At 43.9% G+C, this 26904-nt stretch overlaps 1 protein-coding gene across 7 annotated transcripts in view; it reads left to right on the top strand.

Annotated features, from left to right (window-relative positions):
• The window catches only part of Adamts9 (ADAM metallopeptidase with thrombospondin type 1 motif 9), a 174300-nt gene that overhangs the window by 3447 nt on the left and 143949 nt on the right, over nt 1–26904 (top strand). For 6 of the 7 annotated variants that reach the window (XM_047531184.1, XM_047531183.1, XM_047531181.1 and 3 more), the window contains exons 3-4: nt 2706–2868; nt 24166–24458. In XM_047531184.1, coding sequence (XP_047387140.1) covers nt 2706–2868; nt 24166–24458 — 456 coding nt within the window. Of the gene's footprint in view, nt 1–2705; nt 2869–5989; nt 6123–24165; nt 24459–26904 lie in introns of all 7 variants that reach the window. The other variant, XM_047531186.1, reaches the window with a different exon arrangement.

Below are 26904 nucleotides of genomic sequence, written 5' to 3'. Positions count from 1 at the left end.
GAATGACTAAGCACAAGCACTTATCACCACTTTGCTCAGGTACTTTGCATAGCTCCCGATGGCCTAGTGAACAACCATAAACTCCTTCGCTGAGCAGTTAAGACCACTGACAGTGCATCCGCTCATTCCACTCAGTCATCTCGAACTCAAGTTTTTCTCCTGAAATCCTCTATTTCAGGCAATCTGCTTTATGCTCATTTGTGAATCCCCTCATGCAACTTCCCATGCCCAAAACATATTCTTCTTTTAAAGTATCAAGTACATCTCCTTCCCAGGGAGACCTTTCCATAGCCCTGCAGACAGATAGCATCTCTCCGGTCCACTTGGCTGTCTCTCTACTGTGATGCTTGCTGTGTTTTCCCCTGTGTTGAAATTCCCCATTGCACATATTCCATTCCTTTCACCTTAGCAGCAGCATCACCATCAATTCTTTTCTCTCCAATATTGGGTCCTTGAATCTTGTGTGTACTTAATAGGTACATTTGAATAAAGGATCCCCTTAACCAAGAAAAGGTAACTCGGGCCCAGCAACTATTTGTGAATCAATGGCAAAATTAAATTTGGTACTATATTATTGTCGTGTACAGAGCCTGTTATCCTAACACTGCAACAAGCACTGGATCATACACATCGTTTTATCCAGAGCCTTAAAATGATAGTGCTCAAAAATCCCATTTTACTGCTGAGGACACTGAGGCTTTGACGTGATGTCTTGCCCCAGGCAGAGTTGGAATTCCACGTCTGTCTTTCTGCTCTGTGGTCTGAACTAGGAGCCAGAGACTAAGTCTGTGCTCAGAGGGACTCCAGCGTTCTTTATTAAAAAAAAAAAAAAAAAAAAAAAAGTACCGGACTTAAATCAGAATTCTCAGTTCTAGACTTAACACTAGCACTGTCCAGCTGCTTCTGCATCGCCGAAGGGGAACTTTGAACAGGTCACTTCCTTACTGTGCCTTGGTTTCCCCATAAACCAATCGCAGGTGGCACAACTTCACCAGATGCCTTCTCAGACGTCTTCTCAGTATTTGTGTCTCTTATCGATTTCACATGTCTTGTGAATCTACCTGATTTGTGCTCCGAGGGCCCCGTAGTTATACGTTGACAACAGGCAGGTGCCTTTGTGAAATGAAATGTGTTCAAAAGCCTCTTCTCTGGTAACTGGCCACTCTTTCTCTCAGATGATAGAACTGTCTCTTCTCCTTGCACCCGTGCCTCCTGAATCATGTGGAGAACTATTTTCAGAATACAGATTCTGTCTGGCCTGGCACGGTAGTACACGCCTGTAACCCCAGCAGCTTGGGAGGCTGAGGCAGGAGGATTGAAAGTTCAAAGCCAGCCTCAGCAGCTTAATGAGACCCTAAGCAACTTGGCAAAACCCTGTCTCTAAAGAAAATACAAAAAAGGGCTGGGGATGTGGCTTAGTAGTTAAGCGCTCCTGGGTTTGATCCTTGGTTCCAAAAACAACAACAAAAACCCACCAAGAATATGGATTCTGGATCCCACCCCTGCGAATTTGAAATCTGTAAAGACAGATGATGCTCCAAATCTAATTAAAAAATTTTTTTTTCCCAGGCAATTCTGATATTGCCTGGTCTGGTACCTGGTGCTTCTCATGCCTTATCATTTATAAGAATGCCCTAGGAGCTCATTAAGATTCTGGTTCCTAGGCCCTGTCCCAGAGACTTGGATGCAGTAGATCAGATTTGGGATGGAACACAATTATTTGCATTTCTAACAAGCTATGGATGATGTGGATGCTGCTGCTGGTCTTCGGGGACAGTCATTTCTCTTGTGCCCAGGGAAGGGCAGAAGCCTGATGATGATTTTCTGGTGTGGAAAACAGGGCAGTGGAGATAGAAAGGCTTGGTTTCTTAGATGCCACCCACCAACATGGCGAGGAGCCCTGGTCCCTGTTCTCAAAAACACTTGGTTTGGGTAGTCCAGGTTTGAGGTACCTTGTACCAATTTGCAACAGTTGCAGGTATGTGGGGAGAGGGAAGTAGAAAGAATGGCCTTTCTCCAGATGCTTAGCATGGCCGCTAGGAGCCAGGTGGATCCTGGTTGTTAGCTTGTAACACCAGCCGCTCCAGAAATCCCTGGTGAGTTCTAGGCTCTTCCCGGGTGTCAGGCACTTGGCCGAGCACTTTATTTGCATTCTCTCACTTAATCTGCACAATGGTCCATCACAGAAAGCATCTTTATCTCCACCCGACAAACAAAATAAGCTCTATCTCGGCGCAGTTAAGAAACTCACCCACCGGGCACAGTGGTGCACGCCTTGAATCTCAGCAGCTCCGTGGAGGCTGAGGCAGGAGGATCACGAGTTCAAAGCCAGCCTCAGCAACTTAGGGAGGCCCTCAGCAACTCAGTGAGACCCTGTCTCTAAATAAAATACAAAAGAGGGCTGGGGATGTGGCTCAGTGGTCAAGTGCCCCTGAGTTGAATCCCTGGTACCGAAAAAGAAGGTACCAGTCTGGTGGAGGGTGAAAATAACTCACTTCTCCCTACATGCTACAGTATTTTCAGCATAAACAGTGACTCCAATTTCCCTATGGGCAGAGGTGCCCAAGAGGGAAAGGGATTGAATAGAATGACCCTGTCCCCTGTCGGTACTTGGAATTGTTCCATGTTTTCTCCCCCAACCCCCCACCCCGGCTTCCGTTGGCTGAATCTCACTCAATCACCTTCTCATCTCTCTTCATTTGCAGCTGGGCACATTCCGGGCCCACGATGGGGATTATTTTATTGAACCACTGTTATCCGTGGATGAACAAGAGGACGAAGAGGAGCAAAACAAGCCCCACATTATTTATAGGCGCAGCAGCCCCCAGAGGGAGCCCTCAACAGGAAGTCATGCATGTGACACCTCAGGTATTTCCTTCTTGCTTAAGCAGAAGTGCAACTCTGTGAGATGGGTTCATTAGCCAGACCTCAAGGATGTAGCTCTCTTGCAGTTTGCAAAGCACGACTGTATCATTGTCTTTTATTGCGTCCTCCTGTGAGGTAGGTATACCCCTTGGCCCCACAGAGATATGGCAATGACAGAGAGGTTTAGTGACTTTTTAAAGGTTGCACAGCTAAAACTTGACAAAGTGAGGATTCAGATTAATGGGGCTGTGATTCCAGTTCCTCTATAGGCAGAGCTGCCTGTTCTCTCGGAAGTTGCTAATTTTTAGGGCTGAACTTGAGTAGTTTTTTGAAGCCAGTATGCTTCATCAGTAATTGCTTCTGTTTTCTTGGTGTTTTCTAGTGACTTTGTTTTTCTGGGTTTCTTACCACAGAGGGTTACAAGAATTGTCTCATAAATGGAATTTGCAAACATTTCTGTGTTTATCAGGAATTTTCCTACCAACTTCAGTTTGGGTAATGTCCTGTGGTTTCAGGAAATGCAGGAGTGGACCTGCTAGATTTTCTTACATTCTAACCAGATTGTCTCAGGCTGCTTACTGACCTGTCAGGCCACTGTCAGGGATATGTCATTGCAGACACCTTGGAAAGCTGGTCCCTGTTCTTCCATCTGCAGACCTACAGCAACCGGTCACTGTCTCCCAAGCCTGGTTGCTTTCTCCTTAGTATAACTTATAGTTAGAGATCATCCCTCAAGCTGGGCAGTAGCTTGGGAGACGGAGGCAGGAGGATCTTGAGTTCAAAGCCAGCCTCAGCAACTTAGCAAGGTACTTAGCAACTCAGTGAGACCCTGTCTCTAAATAAAATGTAAAAAGGGCTGGGGATGTGGCTCAGTGGTTAAGCACCCCTGGGTTCAATCCCCAGTCCCCGCCCCCCTGCAAGAAAAAAACAACAAAAAAGAATTCATCCCTCAGCTTGGACCTGTGTTTTAAGATGCTCATTAAAATCTTTTAAAAATGTAGGCAGACTTTCTGTTTGTAAAACTATATTTTTCTTCCTACTTTTTTTTTCTTTAAAAATGGCATCGATAAGCCTGGTGTGGTGGGGCACGCCTACAATCCCAGCGGCTCAGGAGGCTGAGGCAGGAGGATCTCGAGTTCAAAGCCAGCCTCAGCCACTTAGGAGGCCCTGAGCAACTGAGAGCAACCCTGTCTCAAAATAAAGCATAAAAAGGACTGGGGATGTGGCTCCTCAGTGGTGAAGTGCCCCTGGGTTCAGTCCTTGGTACAAAAAAAAATTACATCAACAAATTAAATAGCCATTCAGGGTCTTTGTCCTATGTGCAAAGAAAACAAAACTTCTAGACCAACAGGGAGTTTCTTCAAATGCTTCTCACATGATTGCTTTCTTCATCTTCTGCTGTATCAGGTTGTTCCGTGGTGACAGCATCTGGTGTCCTCTTCCCTCTTGGAAGTAGTATTTCTAAAGTGAATCCTTTAATTAAAGATAGCATCAACCACCAACTTACAGTGTGGCATCATAGGCTTTGTGGCTTAATTGTGTCCAGATCTGTGTTCTTACAACCCAGGCCGGATGGCTGGAACTGAAGTCTTTTGTCACACACTCTCAGGAGCCACGATCAGTTGAGATTGGGTAGATATACTCATAAATCATAGTCTCAGGAGCTCAGGTCAAGACGGCTAGCCACCAGCAAGTTCAAGAGTCAAGACATTTGTCACTGTTTATTTTTTAGGCTGTACTACTAAGACCATTGACCTTCACTTTTTATACTTTCTGAATTCATATTCACAAGTACACTTTTTTTGCGGGGGGGAGGCGGTTAACCAGGGATTGAACCCAGGGGTGCTTAACCACTGAGCCACATCCCCAGCCCTTTTTGTGTTTTATTTAGAGACAGGGTCTCGCTGAGTTGCTCAGGGCCTTGCAAATTGCTGAGGCTGGCTTTGAACTCTCGATCCTCTGGCTGGGATTACGCGCATGCGCCGCCGCGCCCAGCACCGGTACACATTTTAAATGTGCACATAAATGTACATGTAGCGTGTGTGATAGAAAGGAAAAAAACGTGATTCTTGTCCGTTCTTCATCACATGTTCAAAAGACACTGAAATAATATTGCACTGATTAGCTTTTTGAACATTTTGTGCTGTTCTGCCCAAACATGGCTACAAACCAACATTTTAAAAAATTACTGTGGGCACTGTAAAGTATATTATCTGTACTGTTTCATTCATCTTTACCACGAATTTATGAGACAGGTACCATTCTGTTCTCAATGTATCTGAGGCTTACAGCGATGCAGTAACCTGGCCAGCATCTCACACCCAATCCTCAAGAAAAGTCTCCTGATCTCTCAGTCCAAGAGCCATTCTGGCTGGGCTGGAGACCTGTGGCAAAGGGAAGCGGCTGGGGAGAGAGTCTCCGCATTGCCATTACAGGAAACACTCGATTCATTTATTTATTTACTTATTTTTAAACAAATTACCCAAGTTAGTAGACATTTGATTTTCTGGGCCAGAGGACAAGTCATTGTCAAGTCATGTTAAAAACACAGAGAAGAGAGAATTTTAAGAGTAAAGATTGAGAACTATCAATGGAAGATGCCTTATTTTTTCCACAAAAGCTTATTTGTGATCTAATCATCATTGCTATTGGGGCTGTGTGTAACATCTTCCCAGTCACCAATACCGATCTTTTCAAATATTTATATTTTTTTAGTTGTAGGTGGACACAATACCTGTATTGGTGGACACAATACCTGTAATTTATTTTTATGGGGTGCTGAGGATCGAACCCAGGGCCTCACACGTGCTAGGCAAGCGCTCTATCACTGAGCCCCAGCCCCCAGTTTTTTTTAATATATATATTTTGTAAATTTTTAGTTGTAGACATCATACTTTATTTAATGTGGTGCTGAGTAGGGAACCCAGTGCTTCACGCGTGCTAGGCGAGCGCTCTACCAGCGAGCCACGCCCCCAGCCCCCAATGCTGAAGTCCAGTTTCCTCGCCAGTGACCAATATGGCGCGCCCTTCCTTCACCCTGTGTGATGGATCAGGAGCCCAGCAGGTTCACTGGCTCTTGCAAAGGCTGCTGCTGGACTCGGCCACTCTGGTTTCTCTCTTCCAGCTGCTTCTGCACCCCTTCTTTGAATTCAGAGGCAGGAGGCTCAGAACAGTTGGAAAGAACCTTGAACTCTGGCCCAATTCACAAGCACCATTAGAGGGACGGACCCGCAGGTCATGGAAATCTCCGAAACCAGGTAGCTCTTGCGTAGGAAGTGAACCTAGATCTGGGGTGGGAGTGGTCCCTCTTGCCAGAGAGGAAAATGGCTGCCCACCGACGTCAATCATCCAGCTTCAGCCAAGAGCAGGGATTGGTAACTTCCAGTAAATCTCCAGAGTCCCCCTGGGACCCTCACACAAATGCAGATTCTTTTTTTGGGGGGGGTGCTGGGGATCAAACCCAGGGCCTTGTGCTTACAAGGCAAGCACTCTACCAACTGAGCTATCTCCCCAGCCCCCAAATGCAGATTCTTTAAAAACAAACATATCTCACAGGAAAATGGGATGGAACCAGAATCAGGGGCCTTCATGAATTTTCCAAGTGAGTCAGACATTTAGCTCAATCTGAGAGTCTCTGCAGAAGCTGGCTCTGAGGCTGTAATCCCTGTCACCTGCTGACTGCCTTCTCTGGACTTGACCTTCTCGGATGCCTTCAGTGCCTCACGGGATGATGCAGTATTTGAGATGGAGGAAGCCTTAGCGGGCAGGTGGAAGCCAGTACTCTAGTTCTGAACAGTTTAGGAAACTGAGACTCAGCTGTGAAGTCCCTTCCCGTTTCCAGGAGTGATCCTACATATGGACCTGGTGGTAGAACTTTCCCTAGCCCAGGTCTTGGAGCTGGTGCCCCAGAGTTCCCCGCTGAGCTCGGTGTCACCCTTGAGTTTCTGGATTACGGGGATCCACGTAGGGCAGGGCACTTGGGCCTACCCAGCTTGCGGCTTGGCGGGAGAGGCCATCAGAGGCTTATGGGACTTGCTGGCCGCAGGGATGAAAGTGCCTTTTGTCTGTCCCCAGCGCAGCTTATTGACACTTCTTGAAAGTGAAAGTTCCTGGTGGTCAGCGGCTCCCCCTCTGGACCACCTCTGTCACTGGTTGGGTCTGTGTGCATTTGGGCCCCTCGGTCATGCCCGTACTTATTTGTCTTTGCGTTCTGTTGGCAAATTCCTGGGGGTCCGGCCCACGCTCCCCATGCCAGGCCCTTGTGACCGCAGTGGCCCTGGACAGTGGGTCTCCTGTCAAGTCCTTGCTCACCGCCTGCCAGCCACAGGCACCCGGGGAACAGGGACGGGCTGGGAGGCCTCAGGAGAGGAAGGCCTTCTGCCCCTGCTTCTCATTGCCTGCTTCCTGATGGAACCTCAAGTTCTGCCTCAGGGTGACCCCGAACTTCTCTCAGGAGGCTTTAGAAGTTGTTCTAGTACGTGACGGGCGCGGGCTCCCTGGGTGGGTGAGAAGGAGGTGGCCCACTGAAGGCCACTGTGTTGGCTTGGCCTGTGGGACAGTGTTTTTCTGTTCCTGAGGTTCCTCCTTCATCTCCCCATCTCTTTGTATCCTGCGGGATTTAAGAATGATATGCTCCTTGGCCTCCCAGGGCCCTTTCTAAGAAAGTCACTGGACACTTGTGTCCAAGAAGTTATAAGTGATGCCCACCACCATACTTTTTTTTATTTTTAATTTTTTATTCTTTTTAGATATACAGTAGAGGGTGTTTTGACACATCCTACGTACATGGAGTGTGACTTCCCCTTCTGGGAAATGGTGTGGAGTTTCACTGGTCGTGTGTTCATATATGAACATAGGAAAGTGACGTTCCCTTCATTCCACTGTCTTTCCTGTTCCCATCCCCCTCCCTTCCCTTCATTCCCCTTTGTCTCATCCAATTAACTTCTGTTCTGCCCTCCCCACTCCTTATTGTGTGTTAGCATCTGCATATCAGAGAAAATATTTGGCCTTTGAGTTTTGGGGATTGGCTTATTTCACGTAGCATCCAATTCCATTCATTTACTGGCAAATGCCACAATTTCATTCTTCTTTATGGCTCAGTAATATTCCATTGTGCCAATACTATACTCTTATAGCAAGAGAATAGAAAAAAACCCAAGTACCCCTCAGGAGGGAGTGAATTATTGTGTGTGCAGAAGGTGGATTTCTCTGTAGCCATTAAAAATGATGGCATAGATTGATGTTTACAGATAAGGATGTTCATGTTAATTGAACAAGCAGGTGATGAGGTAGTGTATATATCTCATTTTTTAAAAATGTTAAGATATGCAGGGCATGGTGGTGCACACCTATATATATATATAATTCCAGTGGCTGGGGAGGCTGAGGCAGGAGGATTGCAAGTTCAAAGTTCTCAGCAACTTTGCAAGGCCCTGAGCACCTCAGCGAGACCCTGTCTCTAAATAAAATAGAAAAAAGGGCTGGGGATGTGGCTCAGTGGTTAAGTGCCCCTGGGTTTAGTCACGGGTACCTAAATAACAGGAGTTAAGGTATGTGTATATGTGCCTGCATCAACAAAAAACTGAAGCAAAGGCATAAAAATATTAACAGTGATTATTTCTTATTGCCAGGAACATAGGCAATCTTGACTTTTTAAGTTTTACATTCTTTTTCTTTTTTGGTACTAGAGATTGGGGTGCTTAACCACTGAGCCACATCCCCAGCCCTTTTTGAAAAAATATTTTGTTTAGAAACATGGTCTCACTGAGTTGCTTAGGGCCTCGCTAAGTTGCTGAGGCTGGTTTTGAACTTGGAATCCTCCTGCCTCAGCCTCCCGAGCCACTGAGATTACAGGTGTGCGCCACCATGCCTGGCTTTTGGGCTCCTGACTGTTTAGTCTCCATGAGGCACTGAGGATTCTGTTTATCTCCATCAGAATGTGCCCTTGCTTCCTGACTGGGCTCTCCAGGGTGTAGACTTAAAGGCTGGGAGACTCAAGATCATTGACGCCATCTTTACTGGGTTCTGGCGTGTGCAAGGTCCCCGTGCTAATGTGTTCACAGACACTATAGGACAGGGAGTATTTCTCCTGTTTTACAGGTGGGAAAACCTTATAGCTGAGAGGTTAAGTAACTTGTCCAGCGTCACACAGCTGGTAGGTCAGTGGGCCCAAGCTGTGACTCTAAATCCATTTTCAGTGTGCTATGCTGTGGGCAGAACCGCAGTGAATACGATGGAAGCTGCCGTCTAGAAATCTGTTTGTAACTTAAGTTTTCAGAACATCTTCTTGGACTTTCCATCTCATTCCCGACCCCGGGGTGAGCTGGTAATGGCCAACTTTCATTGAGCAGGTATCGTGTAGCAGACAGGATTCCAAGAACTTCCTAAGCTTTGTCCATCCTAATTCTTAACCTCTGCTCCATTCTGCAGATGGGGAAACTGAGGCACAGAGCGGTCCACCGAGTTGGCTTATCCCAGGTCACAAATCTCATGCACATACCATTTTCTTATCTCCCCTGGTTCACTGAGAGGGTCTTTCTGGCCTGTCCCTTTTGTGGATCCGGCTGCATGCGCATGAATTCCTTCCAGTTTTTAAGTGCCTGCCTGGAATTTGATTTGGTCGGAGGAGGAGGGCGGCTGGTACTTGAAATTCCCACCAAGACGTGAGGCCTCACGGAGGCCCGGGTCTCCCGCAGGCCCCTGTGGGAGTGTCTGCTCGTTACCCATTAACCTCCGGGAGCCGTGCGTGATTCAGCATCGGGTGACTGATTAGATTAGCCGCTCTGCCAGTCCTGGGCCCGAGGGGAGCGAGCGACAGAGCCAGGAGCCCCCCTGGGGGGTGCTGTGTGTGACGGACTGTGGGGCACCTGGTGACAGTGGCAGTCCCAAGAGCCAGGCTGCCCCCCCCACCCCATGGCACCCACTGTCACCCCAGGTCCTTTGCCCTCAGGATTCCCATCCCGCGAAGGTGAGAGCAGCAGACACCAAGGAAGCCATGTGCTGGCACCTGGAAGCCCGGGGAATCCTGCTCTGACTCCGGAAGCCACTCCCAGGGAGGAAAGTGGCTCAGGTTATTCCCGGCTGGAAAGCGAGGCGGCCGTGAACTTGACCCCAGCCTGGAAGCCAGCCAGCCGCAGATGCGGCCACTCAGCACTGAGCCCGCGGTGCAAAGGAGAGCTGGTCCCCGGTGGAGCGATTGTTCGGAGTCGATTGTTCATTTACCCCTGTTTCACCCTCATCAGCTGTTTATGATTTTTTTAAGTTTTATGATTTTAAAAATATTCTTCTCTGACTTTCTAACAAACACTGTGCGCAGCGACCTTGGGAACGCATCCTAAGTTATTAGAAAGCTCTTGTTTCCAGTAACTGAATTCTCCAGCTTCATTTCCTCAGCTTGATCTTCAGAGCATTTATATAAAAATACTGCTTTCCTATTTTTTTTTAACAAACAGTGATATTCACAGTACCATCTTCAAAAAAAAAAAAGATAATTCAAGGAAAGTAAAACAGAAACTTGTAATATGGGAACGATTTCTGCCTTCATTTGCTCTTATTTATTCATTGATTTGTTTTTTCTTTTCTCTTGTTTTTATACAGACATTTTATTATGAATATTTTCTTTGCACAAGCAAAGCAGAGGCCAGCGTTAAGTGAATCACCTAAATGCATCATTTAACAATGACTAAGATTTTTTTCACATTTGCCTTCTTTTATTTCCTAGAATATTTTATTTTTAAAATTTTTTATTTTTTATTTTTATTTTTTAGTGCCATTTTATTTAGTTATTTAGTTGTTTACCTGTTTAGTATGAGGGATTGAACCCAGAGGCACTTTACCACTGAGCCACATCCCCAGTCCTTTTTATTTTTAAGGCAGTTGCTCAGGTCCTTGATAAACTGCTGAGGCTGGCCTTGAACTTGGGATCCTCCTGCCTCAGTCTCCCAAGCTGCTGGAAAGACAGGTGTGCACCACCTTCTGCAATATTTTAAAGAAAACCCAAAATATGACCATTCATCTTGAACTATCCCAATATACATCTTTGAAAAATGAGAATTTTTTCTACATAACTGAAATTTGATTTCTCACTGTGAGCAAAATTAGCAATTCCTCCATATCAGTTAGGTAGTCTCTATATTAAAGTTTTCTTCCTTGTCCCCTAATACCTTTCTGGGAGCCATTTGGTTAGATGGCAGTCTAAAGGGAGTCTGCATGTTGCATTTGGTACTAGGCTCATAAATAGCCTTTTGCTTTGTTGTTATCTTTGCTATTGTTAAAATTGTCATTTTTCTTCTAGTTTTAGTTTTAGGATTTTTGGTGTGGGGATTATCGGGGATGGAACTCAGGGACACTCAACCCTTAAGCCACATCCCCAGCCCTATTTTGTATTTTATTTAGAGACACGGTCTCCCCGAGTTGCTTAGGGCCTCCCTTTTGCTGAGGCTGGCTTTGAACTCTGGATCCTCCTGCCTCAGCCTCCTGAGCTGCTGGGATGATAGGCGTGCGCCACCGCACCCGGCAGCAGGAGGTTTTAGAGGTTAAAGTGAGATTCACTTGAATGACCCATGATTTTGAAGTAAGAAAATCTCGAGTCTCTCATATGCAAAGAAATTAGCCCCCTCACTTAATAAAATGCTATTTTGATCATAGAGTTGATATTCAAAATTTACGACTTTCTATACATCAGAATTTGGCTCTTTTTGATAATCAGGTTGTTACAGAGCCACTCTTGTAGTCATTTATGGGCTAGTTTTCTATTTTTCTCTTTACATCTGGCCCACATGTCTGTATAGACATTCTGTATAACTAGACATCTTTAATTACTAGGACATTCTCGGCAGGGCATGGTGGCACTTGCCTATAATCCCAGTGGCTCTGGAGGCTGAGGCAGGAGGATCATGAGTTCAAAGCCAGCCTCAGTCACTTAGTGAGGCCCTAAGCAACTCAATGAGACCCTGTCTCTAAATAAAATATAAAAAGGGTTGGGGATGTGGCTCAGTGGTTGAGCACCCCTGAGTTTAATCCCTGGTACCTCCCCACCCAAAATAGGACATTCTGTATATCTGCACATCATTAATAAATAGAAAATGTTCTCAATATCACACAAAGGATTACGAATGAATGCATGATGTGATTGTAGGTGCTGATGCAGCCAGTGGGTTTTGAGAAGGAGCAAAATAAAATGAGAAACAAATGTTAATATAATTATTCTTCCTTACTGACTCCCAGTTCTCATTGATCTTCAATTCTCATATGACATTAGAATTAGAGTAAGGCATTTAAACAATGCAGTTGGCATATAGGAAAAGTTCAAGTTGGTGTAAATGATTCCCAGAATGTTTCTAGGATTTTTAAAACGAATCTTTTTCTTTTCCCTTAGTATTTCATAGTATTTCCTTTCCATTTTTCTCGTAAGGTCTAATTTACATGCTATGGCCTTTATCTATTCTAGTGTACAGCTCTGCAAGTTTTGGCAAATACATATAGTCCTCAAACTGTCATCACAATCAAATTATAGAATGGTTCCTGATCCCTTTGTAGTCAATCCATCCCCCCATGTTTGTTTTTGGTCTCTGTAGTTTGACCTTTTCTGGAATATCATAGAAATAGAATCACTAAGCAGAGTGCATTTGAGGTTCATCCACATTGATGCCTCTATCAGTCATTCATCCTTTTTTTATTGGTGAGTAGTATTTCATTTTTGGACATACCACAGTTAATGTCATGCAACTGAGTGGCACAGCTTTTAGCCATTATGAATAAAACCATTATTGACCTTTGCATACAGATTTTTTTGTGAATATAAGTTATTATTTCAGTGGGGTAAATACCTAGGAGAGAGATTGCTGGGTTATATGGTAGGTGTATATTTACCTTAACAAGGGACTACTGATCCGTTTTTTAAAGTGTTATATCATTTTGCAGTACCATTAACAGGATATAAACTTTCAATTCTTTTGCATCCTCATCAGTGCTTGGTTTTGTCAATATTTTATGGATTTATTTATTTATTGATTGATTCATTGATTCATTCATTCATTCTTCTTGGATATACATGGCAGTAGAGTGTTTTTTTGTTCGTTTGGTTTTTTTTGTGGTGCTGGGGATTGAACCCAGGGCCTTGTGCTTGCAAGGCAAGCACTCTACCAACTGAGCTATCTCCCCAGCCCAGTATAGTGCATTCTGACACATCATACCTACATGGAGTGTAACTTCCCATTCTTGGGGTTGGACATGGTGTGGAGTTTCATTGGTCATGTGTTCATATATGATGTGATGTCCCATTCATTCCACTGTCTTTCCTATTCCCATCCCCCTCCCTTCCCTTAATTCCCCTTTGTCTAATCCAATGAACTTTATTCTCTTCCACCCCTTATTTTGTGTTAGCATCTGCATGTCATGGATTTCTTTTTTAATTTGAGCCATTCTGATAGGCATATAGTGGAGTCTCATTGTAATTGTAATTTGCATTTCCCTTGTGACTATTAAGGTCGAACATCTCTTCCTGTAGTTACTTTTTACTATTTCTATATCTTCTTTGGTGAAATTTTAGTTCAAGTATTCTGGTCATTTCTTTTTAACAAACTAGGATGTTTGTTTTCTTATTATTGAACTTTGAGAGCTCTTTATATATTCTGGATGTTGACTTTTATTAGATATGCAGTTTGTAAGTATTGTCTCCTGGACTGTGGCTTGTCCTTTCAAAAAGTTCCTAAATTCTCAGGTGTTTCTTTGACACAGAGCTTCCTTATTTTCCTGCAAACACTTCATGTACTATAGATTTCATGTTTTCATGGAATTATACACCAAGTAAATGAGGTGGAACTGGGTGCAGTGATACATGCCTGTAATCCCAGTTTCGAGGGAGGCTGAGGCAGGAGGATCGCAGGTTGGAGGCCAACCTCAGCAACTTAGTGAGGCCTGAAACAACTTAGCAAGACCCTGTTTCAAGACCAAAAGAACAAAAAGGACTGAGGATGTGGCTCAGTGGTTAAGCACCCCGGGGTCCAATCCTTGATACCCCTATCTCCCTTCAAAAAGAGTGTGGTAGAGATTGAAGTTTAGAGTTTGTCGAAGACACAGGTACAGAGAAAGGAAATAAGAAAGGCTTGCTTAAGAGTCATTCAGACAGTTGTCCAGGACCACAGGAGACACATGTGGCCGTCTTTATTTCTACCTGGTATGCAGAAACACAGCTTTCGTCATGCAGCCCGTAGACAATGCCAGGAACGTGCTCTTCCAGCTTAAGGATGAAATGAGAGGAGCTCCAGTACGGTAGGGTGCAGCCTGTGGTTGCACTTACACACGTGCGTGCACACAGCCAGGAAAGACGGGGGCCCAGGAACAGGGGGACAGAGACGGAAGCAGGAGAGGAAGCTAGAAAGCATCCGGGACTCAGGTTTAGACTTTCCAAACAAGGTGCTCTTGTGAGTTAACTCGGGGGCCAAGGAGACAGAAGCATCTGAACTGAGGGCAGCTCCCCAATGACCTAAGGACCTCCCGTTAGGCCCCTCCTCTTAAAGGGACCACCACCTGAGTACGGGCATACTGCCCAAGCTTCCCACACTTGCACCCCTGGGGGAAAAAAAAGCACATCCAAACCACAGCACTCTTTTTGGGACTGACAGTGACCAAGAGAAAGACTGTTGGATTTTGTCCCTTTTTGGAACTCAGGATGTCATTTTTCATCATTATTCACTTTCATCTTATAAAATATAAGAATGCATGTATTTGTTGGGTATGGCGCCCCATGCCTGTCATCCCAGTGGCTCCGGAGGCTGAGGCAGGAGGATCATGGGTTCAAAGCCAGCCTCAGCAACTTAGCGAGGCCCTAAGCAACTCAGTGAGACTCTGTCTCTAAATAAAAAAAAAGGGGGGGGGTGTGGAGATGTGGCTCAGTGGTCAAGTGTCCCTGGGTTCAATCCTTGGTACCGAAACAAAAAAGAAAAGAAAAGAAACTATTGTAAATGGCTGCAGTGGAAGGTCAAGTAGGGCGAGGTCACCAGCAGCCAGCCTGCCAGGGGTGCTCAGGGGAACCCTCTGGACCGCTAACGGCGGCACATAGTCTCTTTACGTGTGTTCAGCCATTTCTGTCTCCCCACCCCCTTGTTATCAGATCCATTTCACAGATGGGGAAACTGAGGCACAGAGGACTCAAGCCTGAGGTCTCACTGACTAGATGCAGAGAAGCCGGCATTTGAACCCAGGTCCCTCTGCCTCCTGAGCCCAGTCTCTTACGGGTCCCTGTCCCTGTCCTTTCCATTCATTCTGCAAACACTCAATTTCCAGAAGGTTCTGTCCTTGACGTGTGGCTAGTACTGTCCGTTGAGATGGTCACATTTTGGATCTATTGGGTTAAAGGGAATACGTCATTAAAATGAATTTCCTCTGGGGCTGAGGTCGTGGCTCAGCGGTAGAGCGCTCGCCAAGCACGGGTAAGGCACTGGGTTCCATCCTCAGCACCACAGAAAAATAAATAAGTAAAACAAAGACACTGTGTCTAGCTACAACTAAAAAAATTCCTTAAAAAATTAATTTCCTCTGTCTCTGCTGGTATTTTTAAAATGTGACTCATAGAACTTCTTATCTTCAATGTGTAGCTCACATTTTATTTCCACTGGAAAGCACAAGTCTAGAAGTTTCCTATCAAGGTACCAAGGGACCTGAGAGGCACCCTAGCCAGCAGGCTGCCCAGTCCCGGCGGGTGGTGGGCAGGCGGGTACCGCCCACCCCTTGGGAAAAGGCTGGTCTCCCTTGCTTCTATCTCCCAGAGATAGAATAAGTCAAAAAGAACATTTGCCAGAGAATATTTGGATATTAATAGCAAAACCAAACAGTTCCTTAGTGAAATACAGGCCCAAGTACATTCTGCATTTTATGTTGCTTCAAGTAGATATTCTTTAAATATTTTCTCAAGTTATTTCAAGTATTCCTCCATTTCCTCATTTATGATATGGAGATAAGGGTTCCAGGAGAAATAAGAATCAAGTCACTCCCTATAATGCTTTAGAGGGCCTCACACAGAAAAACTCTCCCCAGACCTTAACTATTATTATTGTTGTTGTTGTTGTTAATTTATTTATTTTGGTATCAGAGATTGAACCCAGGGGCGCTTAACCACTGAGCCACATCCCCAGCCCTTTTTGTATTTTATTTAGAGACAGGGTCTCGCTGAGTTGCTTAGGGCCTCACTAAGTTGCTGAGGCTGGCCTCCAACTTGCAATCCTCCTACTTCAGCCTCCTGAGCCACTGGGATTATAGGTGTGTGCCACCACACCCAGATTAGTCAGTATTATTATGCCCCAAACTCATCACCACCATTGTAGCTTTTCAGTAGTTTTCCTTCAAGAGCATGGCCTTCTGTCCTGCGAGGGAGGCACACTAGAACAGTCTTCTCCATCTTTTTCTATGTCCCAGTCAGAAAAAGATCCCCAAAGTTCAGCATTTAGTTAAATCCATGGAAACTATTTTTTTCTTGCAAGATTTCTCAGAGCTTTTAAAACATTCGTGTGCGTGGAGAAAGTTCCACATGTGAATGCTGTGCAGAGTGTTTAGCCAACCTCGCTGATTTGTTTTTGGAAATACCTTATGGGACAACTGTTCCATAAACTGCTCTCACAGAAACTGTGTCCATAAAATTTCAGGCCAGCCAGAAAAGGACTCTCCATAGCCCCAAGTCACCTGCCGCTGCACTGGGTGTCTATTTATTATAAAGTGTCAGCACTGTGCATTGTCCCTTGATACGGGGTACATACTGCTGGCTGTCACTGTTTTAAACACAGCTCAGTTTGTTAAGGAAAATGGACTTGGGAACACAATCCAGACAGTGTCCAGGGATTTGCTGTTGTTTCCAAAGCTGGCAGATTGTGGACCCTTAAAAAATCAAACCTCGTTGAGTTTTTATTCATGCACATCAGTTTCCTACGTGTGTACCCATCCCCCACCGCCTAGCTCCTTCTCCACCCAGATTCTAGAAACACATTGTTCTTTGTTATTGAAACAGTCATGGCGTTTGTGTCTGTTTTATTGTTTGTCTTTTTCTTGCTACATTGTGCTTTTTCATTCATCTTCCTGAGAGGCAGATCCTGAGACTCTTGCCTGACACCTTCCTTCCGTACCTCTGAGCCTCTGCCCTTCAGCGCAGATCTCAGATCTAACTGGACCCTGAAGGCAGGACAGTGCTTCCGGAGCAAGCACAGCAGATGGTTGCATTCAGTCACCTCAGCTAGCATGTCCTCACTGTCAACCGCAAGGCTTGCAAATGGATTAGAAGGTCCAGGGGAGCCTCCCTGTAGATCCCGGTTTCTTTGTTCCCTTCTCTGACTTTATTATAAGAGCCTTTCTAAAATAGATTTGTTTGTCTGAGGCGCCCTAATGCCAATATAGTAATTTATAAAGAGGGAATATTTTGCATGCTACTCAACAATAACCTTTAATAAGCATAAATAATAATTATGATTGCTATTAAATTCTTAATAATTATTCATGATGATTGTTTAGTACTAATTATTATCCTGTTAAATATTTAATGAATCATCTTATGCGTGCAAAGTGAATTTTACATATTCTCTCTCATCTTCTCCGCCGTCGCCCTTTGAGATAGTTGCTAATATTATCCTCCCTTGACAGATGAGGAAACCGAGGATTTCAGGCAGGAAATTGCCTCCAAAATGGCGGCTAGAGTCCTGTGAGGAGCAGGCATGGGAAGCAGCACAGGTCTGACTCCAGAATCCAAGGGGGAGACCACTGTGATTCCTGTCCAGTTTTCCCTTCCTCTGTCAAGCTCAGGTGGAGCTGAGTGGGGACTTTTGTGCTCTAGAGCCGTCCCTTGGTCCTGTGCCAGTGATTCCCTGGTCAGACAGACAGTGAGGTCACAAGGTGGCTGGGCGCCTTAAGGAAGTAGGGTTAAATTTTGATCAACCTTAGGAAAGTTCAGAGCAATCATTAACTTCCCAGGTGCTGATATCAAGCTTCAGATCTCTGCAGTTCAGGCCCAGCTGGTGAGAAACACCGCAGTGTGCAACCACTGAATAGGAAGGCCAGTTCCTCGGGGATGCATCTCATTGTGCAGTGAAGCTCGTTTAAAACATGTGCACCAACAAATCAGCAAGCATTGTTAACATTTGTGTCTGTGAATTTTTTAATAACTTATTTTGTGTGTGTGTGGTACTGGGGATTGATTCCAGGGGCACTTAACCTGAGCCACATCCCCAGCCCTTTGTATATTTTATTTGGAGACAAGAGTCTCACTACCTTGCTAAGTTGCAGAGGCTGGCCTTGAATTTGCAAACCTCCTGCCTCAGCCTCCAGAGTGGCTGGGATTATAGGTATGTGCCACTGCACCCGGGTATATATGCTTTCTTAATCCTCAAGATAGTCTTAAAATAGAAGCAGTACTCATGTGCCAATTTAAGAACCCAGGGAACTTGGGGCCCACACAAGTGACTTGGTGATGTGGCAGATCGAAGCCCCACCCTCTTGGCTTTTTAGCGACTGCTCTTCACAGTATGTTAGGCCACGGGTCAGAAGTGAAGGCAGACCCACTCTGTGCCCATGTGCTCCACTTCAGCATATAAATATATAATTTGTGTCCTTGACATCGTGATCTGAAGCCAGGAAATTGTTCTTAAGCCCACTCAGTCATTCTACCTTAAATGGTTCCTTTTACTTCTAACCCTGTTATGATTTTGTGACTGGTAAAAATAGAAAAATAATGATGCAGTATTTCTCCAGCCCTTCCTATGTGCTACCTAGGTACAGTGCTAGCTCTTTGCAGGCACCGTCTTCATTTATTCTCCGAAGCAACTCCATGAAATGGGTACTATTCTTTTTTTTTTTTTTTTGTATCAGGGATTGAACCCAAGGGTGCTTAACCACTGAGCCACATCCCCAGCCCTTTTAATATTTTATTTAGAGACAGGGTCTCACTGAGTTGCTTAGGGCCTCACTAAGTTGCTGAGGCTGGCTTTGAACAAGCGATCCTCCTGCCTCGGCCTCCTCAGCCACTGGGATTACAGACGTGCGCCACCCACACCTGTTGTGAGTACTATTCTGACTCTTCTCACTTTATAAAAGTGAGCAAGGGTGAGTGGGAGTCAGTGATGTGCCCAAAGTCACACAGGACCTGAACCTGGCGTACCCCCTTTACTATGCAAGTGCTTAGGACGTTGGCTATTGGTAGCGGCGTAAGCTTCGCTACTTCCTTTTCAATGGCCATAAAGCTGGAACGATTCCAAAAGCCAGATCAACTCAGGTCGTTGGAAGACTGAGCACTATAGTGCCTGCTGTGGGGGATCAGAAGCCCGCCACTGCCTTTTAGAGCCTTTATTATTATTTTTTTTCATATGCCTGAATTTGTTTACATGCACACACGAGATTCATATTGCTAAATGTTATTCTCCAAATGTGAGAGTGCATGTGATTCCTGAAGGAACCAGCGTGTTATTGTAGGAACTGAACTTGACCAGGTTTCTCATAAGCTGTTTAGTCAAATAAGAGGCGATGAATTTTTAAAGACTCCTCAAAGAGGAAGAGACGTGAAAAAAGGATGTTCTGTTTTTGAATGTCTTATTTGAACTTCAAGAAGAGGTTAAAAAAAAAAATGGGGCAATCACTTTGGAAAATAATTGGTTTCTCAAAATGTTAAACAGAGTTACTATATGACCTAGCAGTTATTTCAGTTATATGTGTGCATGTACATATAAGTAAATACATCTCTAAGAGATATGAAAATATATCCACCCAGAACTTTGTATATTAATATTTATAGCAGCTTAGCCAAGGGCAGTGGCACATACCTGTCATCCCAGCAGTATGGGAGGCTGAGGCAGGAGGATTGCAAATTTGAGGCCAGCCTCAGCAACTTGGTAAAGACTTAGGCAACCTAGCAAGACCCTGTCTCAAAATAAAATATAAAATGGGCTGCAGATGTGGCTCAGTGATTAAGAGCCCCTGAGTTCAATCCCCTGTATCCTCCAAAAAAATATTCACAGCAGCTTTATTCAATTGGTCAATCAGATTATTGAATGTCTCATATGTCCATCAACTGATGAATGGACAACCTTAACATGAAATATTCCATTCAGGGAGATATTTGGCAATAAAAAGTAATGACATACTGGTCCCTGCTGTAGCACAGATGAACCTTGAAAACATTATCCTAGCAGAAAGAAGCTACAGAAAAGCCATGTGTCGTGTGACTCCATTTAGATGACACGTCAAGATTGGTAAATCCTGAGAGAGGAGACTTAGGTGAGTAATTGCCAGGGCTGGAAAGGAGGAGAATGGGGAGTGGCTGCTGACAGGTCCCGTCTTTCTTTTTAGAGCAGTGAAAATATTCTAAAATTAAATAATGGTAGTGATCACACTTTATGAAAGTTCTAAAAACACTGAATATAATATACTCTGAGAGCGTGTGTTTAATGCAATCTACATTTTATTTTAATGAAACTGTTACTGAAAAGTAATCATGACCATAAAGCTACCTATAACAGGAAAACAAAGAAGAACAGGATACCTAGATCATTTGTGCTGTGATTTCCACAAGGGCGAAATTTCATTATCTAGTCGTTTCTTATAAAACGATTAGTAAAGTGACCTTGTAAATTCCTGAAACACTAGCCAGATTCCATTATGCTAAAAGGTCACTAAGGAGAAAGGTGGACGACTTTCTTTTTATCCTAATACTGTGTGGTCCCATGGTAGAAATGTTATTATGATTCTGTTCAGAGGCAAGGACTCTGAGTAGATATCGGAGACAGACTGGCTATTTGTATGCCATCTCTAATGCTCAGTTTGAAATTGCTTGTAAAAATGGTTTAATGTGCTAATTAGGCCAATAAATGTGATTCTAACCAATGGGGAGAAAAGAAGAGATAGATAAAAGGCTGGGGACTATTATGTATTGGAAGATGTTGCTCCTGCTGGGTGCCGTGGCACACACCTGTCATCCCAGAGACTCAGGAGGCTGAGGCAGGAGGATCGAGAGTTCAAAGCCAGCCTCAGCAACTCAGCGAGGCCCTAAGCCACTTTGTTTAGAGACAGGGTCTCTAAAAAAGGGTTGGAATGTGGCTCAGTGGTTCAGAGCCCCTGGGTTCAATCCCCAGTACCAAGAAGAAGAAAAAAAAAAAAAAATGAGTTCTATGCTTCATTTTCTGGGGTGTCTTTCCCACTGTAAATGTACATTTCCTGAATCAGTTCAGTCTGTCAAATCAGAATGTGCTGTGGTTTGGACTTGCACCCTGGGATTCATGTGTTGAGACTTGTGGCAGTTCAAGAGACCATGGGGCCTAGGAAGAGAGGTCAGGTGGTCGGTGGTCCTGCTCCCCAAAGAGAGTGAGGGTATTCTCGTGGGAACCCAGTTAGTTCTCACAAGAATAAGGTGTCGGAAAAGACTGGGCCTGACTGCTTTCTGCTCTTACCATGTGATACCAGTTACATGTGCTTCTGCCACAAGGCCATCTGCCTTGTAGCTGTCACCAGAGGCCAAACAAATGGACTCTTTGGTGTCAGACTTTCAGCCCCACAAACTGAGTTAGAGAAACCTCTTTTCTTTATACATTATGCAGCCTCAACTATTTTATTATAGGAACAGATAACAGACTAAATTATTTACTGAAGATATTAAGGTTATTAATTTTTTCATAAACTTGGTGGTACAGTTTCTTTTATAAACGGTTTTATTGGGATACAATTCTCACACCATACTGTACACCGACTTTAAGTGTGTAAGTCCATGGTTTGGGGATATGCACAGATATGTACAAACATCATCACCATCGATTTTAGAACATATTCTAAAATATGTTCTAAAAGAAACCCTATACCTTTGAGCTATCACCAAATTTCCTCATTACACTTCCAGCCTTAAGCAAGCCTTTACTTTCTGTCTCTCGGTTTTCTGATTCTGGACACTTCATATGACTATGATCATGTAATATGTGTTTTTCCCCCTTTGGTAATTGACTTCTTTTATGTCACTCATATAATAAAATTCATCAAAGCATTTTATGATGATACAGGGGTCAGTTCATCAGAAGGTACAATAATTTTAAACATGTATGTACCTCATAACACAGCACCAAAATACAGAAAGCAAAAATTGACAGAAATAGAAAATTCTGTATCTCTCTTCAATAATGGATAGACTATGTAGGCAGAAGATCAATAAGGAAGTAGAAAACTGGAACAGCACTGTACCCCAGCTACATCTAACACATAGCTCTAATATGTCCAATCCAGCAACAGCAAGATATATATTCTACTGAAGTATACATGGAGCATTCTCTAGAATAGACCATATGTTAGGTCATCAGACAAATATATTGAGATAAATGAAAATGAAGACACAGAATGCCTAAATTTATGGTAAAGCAGTGTTTAGAGGAAAATTTAGTAAACAGCCGTATTAAGAAAGAAGATGTGGGGCATGGTAGCATGTAATCCTAGCGACTTGGGAAGCTGAGGCAGGAGGATCAAAAAAACGTAGTTCAATGTTAGACTCAGGCTCACAGTAGGTGCTCAGTTGGTGTCTATGCTGTATTCTTTTGATGATTTTAAATTTGAATGACAACCTGATTACCCATATAACATTGGTATGCATATGTGAAATATCCTTAAATGAGATTAGAAGAAAAATCAATGTCACATTCTACCACATTCCTGCTTCGGGCCAGTCATTTTGTCCCTAGTTGGAACACACATAGCCTGTTTGGCAGGTTGGACAGATCTTACTATTCCAGTCATCACCAGAATGCTCAAGTGGAACAACCTGCGCATCCTGAACTCAAATGATTGCTTTAGCCATCATGGTGAAATATTTGGGCCCTTCAGATATGAAACCACTTACTCTTTCGGTTTGCATATTTTGGGTATTGGTGTAACAAATTCTGCTCCTTAGGTCTTAGCCTCTTAAGTGTGCTTCTTCCTTATACAATTCTGTTGCTTAATTTAGATGACAAGGTAGGTTAAAGCTTAAAAGCACATATTTGAGCTGATAGGCAAGTTAACCGATTAAATCTTGGTTTTATTCAGAGTGAATTCAGGCAGGCACTTTTATGCCTGTGCTCTGTTGATTGTGTGTGGTTGATGGTGTGAAAGTTGGGTAGGTCTTCTCAAAAATTCAGTGTGAATACAAATCTCTGGGGATCCTACACGGTGGAGATTCAAGTCCAGGGCAGGGCAGAAAAATCTCATTTCTGCTCACTTCCAGGTACTGCCAGCACTGCTGTTCCGCGGACCACACTTTGAGTAGTAAGATTGTATGGAACTCAAGAGACCTTCCTTGGTAGAGCTGGCAATGAGCAGAGCTAGTCTCACATAAACCTCTGCCCAGGCTCTGACTTGAATCTCCTTCCTTAACTGAGCCTGAATTCAGGGGTGGGGCTGGAGTTGTGCCTCAGGGGCAGAGTGCTTGCCTGGCATGTGTGAGGCCCTGGGTTCCATCCTCAGCACCACATATAAGTAAATAAAATACAAAACCCGTTGACAACTAAAAATATTTTTAAAAATTCAGGGGCCTTCAGTAGCACTGATTGTGTTCTTCTATTTCCAGTTTTACAACTATGTAATAAAGTAATAGAATATTGCATTATGTGTTATCTATGGTTCCTTTGTATTGCTTCCTGTCCAGCCCACCTGTCAGATCTCTTTCTAATAGATCACTGAGTAGCAAAAGTGATTTATATATGAAACATCTCCGTTTCCGTTCTTTAGAGCTCGGTAGCTATGTTATTGGCCCTGACTCTATCTATGGCAAAGAACAATGAGTGAGAACCTCGGAAATCCCAGCAAGCCTTCTGGAAGCCAAAGGAAGGAATCATGTTTACCTTAACCCAGGCGTAGTTTTCTAATATCTTAAGAGTATGTTTATTGTACCTTCCCAGAGAATCTAATCCTAAACCCTCAGTCATTTAAATGATATTGCAAATCGAGTTGCACCTATAGAGTCTGCTCTATGTAGGATTGTTATATATCAAATCTGAGTCCAGAAGCATCATTTTGAGATATGTCAAATTAAATTGTTTTTTGGGTTTTTATGGTATCAGGTATTGAACCCAGGGGTACTGAACCTCTGAGCCACATCCCCAGCCCTTTTTATATTTTATTTAGCGACAGGGGCTTGCTGAGCTGCTTAGGGTCTCGCTAAGTTGCTGAGGCTGGCTTTGAACTTGCGATCCTCCTGCCTCAGCCTCCTGAGCCGCTGGGATGACAGGCGTGCACCACATGCCCAGCTGGTCAAATTAAATTCTTAATATGAAATAGATGTGGCTTGACACCTGTTGCACCCCATCTGATTTGTTACAGAGCACAGAAGCAGTCACAGTAAAGACAGGAGGAAAACCAGAACAAGGAAACGGAAAGAAAGAAGGAATCACCTGGCCGATGAGTTGGCAGGATTGAACAGTGGCTTGGCCACAAAGGCGTTTTCCGCCTATGGAAACAAGACAGACAGCATGAGGGAAAGGAGGACACACAGAAGAACCAAACGTTTCCTATCCTACCCACGGTTTGTAGAGGTGATGGTGGTGGCCGACCACAGAATGGTATTATACCACGGAGCAAACCTTCAGCACTATGTTTTGACGTTGATGTCCATTGTAAGTACGCTCAAAAGAAGGTCATTCGTGAGCTCTCCAAAGGCACCATGGGGGAAAGGGGTCCCCCCAGTGCTTTAGGGGATCATTCAGGGCTGGCCTTTCAGCCATTCAGGCAAGTGCCAGAAGGGAACCGGAGAGGGTTCCTTGGTTGCCTTTGTATGAGGATGACTGTGGTCGTCCATGCTGAGTGTTTATTCTGAGTTAGTGCACTTCCTAGTTAAAAGGCATGATTACTGACTCTCCTGGCGCCCCACTGTTGGATTTATGTACCCATTTTACAGATAAGCTCACTGAGTCTCAGAGGAGTCAGGTCACTTGACCATGATCAGGTAAAGCTAGCAAGTGGCTTAGAGGCTGCAGGTGACCTTTATTTTGTCTGCCTCCCAACACCCAGACTCTGATTTCTGAATTTTGCATAGAGAGCTGTGACTCTTTAGTCCTTCTGTAAATAGCAGTCACCCATGAGCTTTTTTTGTTTGTTTGTTATTATTATTTTTAGTTGTAGATAGACTAATTCCTTTATTTTATTTATTTATTTTTATGTGGTGCCGAGGATCAAGCCCAGTGCCTCACGTGTGCTAGGCAAGCTCTACCACTGAGCCACACCCCAGCCCACCATGAGCTTTTGTTAAATGCAAGTGGTGGCCACCTCTAGCCTTTTATTCAGTAGTCTAATTAAGTAGCCTGGAGGCGAAGACTAGGAATCTATTTTTCTTCTCCCCTTGAAATTAGATTGAATTAAAACACACTAAATTTGCATGCTCAAAAAAAATTATCCCTGTATATATAATTTTGTCAAAAGGAACCCAAATACTGTGCATCATTATAATGCTCCTATAAAAAATGTAGAAAAAAAAAAATCAAATGAAACTCCAAACTCTTATAAAAAATAAGTTTCCTTTCCATGCAAGTTGCCTGACCATTGTTAAAATTTTCACTCACTGCTTGTACTCAGCCCTGCCCAACAGAAGCCACTTATTTAATTTCACATGTTCTAGGAGGCACATTTTTAGAAGTAAAAAGAAAGAAGTGAGATTAATATTAATAGTATAATTTGTCTTATCCAAATATTATGATTTCAAAAATTACTAGTGAGATCTTGATTTTTTTTTTTTTTTTTTTTTTTTGTACTGGGGGTTGAACTCAGGGGCTGAGCCTCATCCTGAGCCCTTTTTGGATTTTATGTAGAGACAGGGTCTTCCTAAGTTGCTGAGGCCGGCTTTGAGCTCACGACCCTCCTGCTTCAGCTTCCTGAGCTGCTGGGATTATAGGCATTTGCACCACGCCCAGCTTTTGAATTTTTTTTTTTAATACCCACTTGCTCTTGGTAGGTCTCAGTTTCTGGTGGCCACCTTTCAAGTGCTCAGGTGCCACATGGGAAGCAAGGCCACCATATTGGGCAGTGTAGCCCTAGATATATACTTAAGTCAATGACAGAATCAAATATGAGAATGTACAGTTTGCCCTCTGGCTGCAGATTCTGCATCTATGGATTGAAAACATTTGGAAAACAAATTGAATCAGTACTGAACACATACAGATGTTTTCCTTGTCATTATGCCCTGAACAATACAGCGTAACAATTATTTATGTAGCACTTACATTGCATGAGCAATAATAAATCATCTAAAGCTGCCTTGAAAGCATACAGGATAGGGTATATACACAGGTTAGATGCAAAAATTATGTTGTTTTCTGTGAGGAACCTGAACATCCTCAGGTTTTGATCTCCTTGAAAGATCTAAAGGCAGCCCCTGTGGATACTGAGAAACAATTGGCCAACTTTTTTTTTTTCTTGTACAAAAAAATGAACATTCTCATCTGCAGTTTAACACATTGTTATTATCTTGAACTCATAGGGCTTATTCCATAGCCTCCCCTATAGATCTGGTCTAGCTCATTTTAAGCCTTAGTTTGACATTCCTCTTTATGAACTGACCCTAATTTACCTGAACCAGAACCGAGGTGTTTTTTGGTTTGGTTTGGTACCAGGATTGAACTCAGGGGCACTCAACCAGTGAGCCACATCCCCAGCCCTTTTTATATTTTATTTAGAGACAGGGTCTCGCTGAGTTGCTTAGGTCCTCACTAAGTTGCTAAGGCTGGCTTTGAACTCACTATCCTCCTGCCTCAGCCTCCCGAGCTGCTGGGATTACAGGCATGCACCACCACACCCAGCAAGAATAGACTTTTAATATATTCCCCAATTGTGTGAAAACGATGTGTTTGGGAATGTTGCATTAGGTTCGCTCCTTCCCACCCTGTGGCCTGTGGTGCTCCTTGTCTGTCTCCTCTCCCTGGGGACCGTTTCCCTATGCTGCCCAACCCTGCCCCCCTACCCCTCTCTCACCCCCAGCCCTTGCTGAGTCCCATATACCCAGCTCTCTCGTGCCCAGAGAAGGAAAAGGAAAACCTACCCAGACATTGCAGGGCCCCAAGTTCGTAT

Source organism: Sciurus carolinensis, chromosome 17 (genome assembly GCF_902686445.1).
Source record: "Sciurus carolinensis chromosome 17, mSciCar1.2, whole genome shotgun sequence".
NCBI lineage: Eukaryota > Metazoa > Chordata > Mammalia > Rodentia > Sciuridae > Sciurus > Sciurus carolinensis.
Note: the sequence above shows the minus strand (reverse complement) of the source record. Positions and strands in the feature narration are given on the sequence as shown.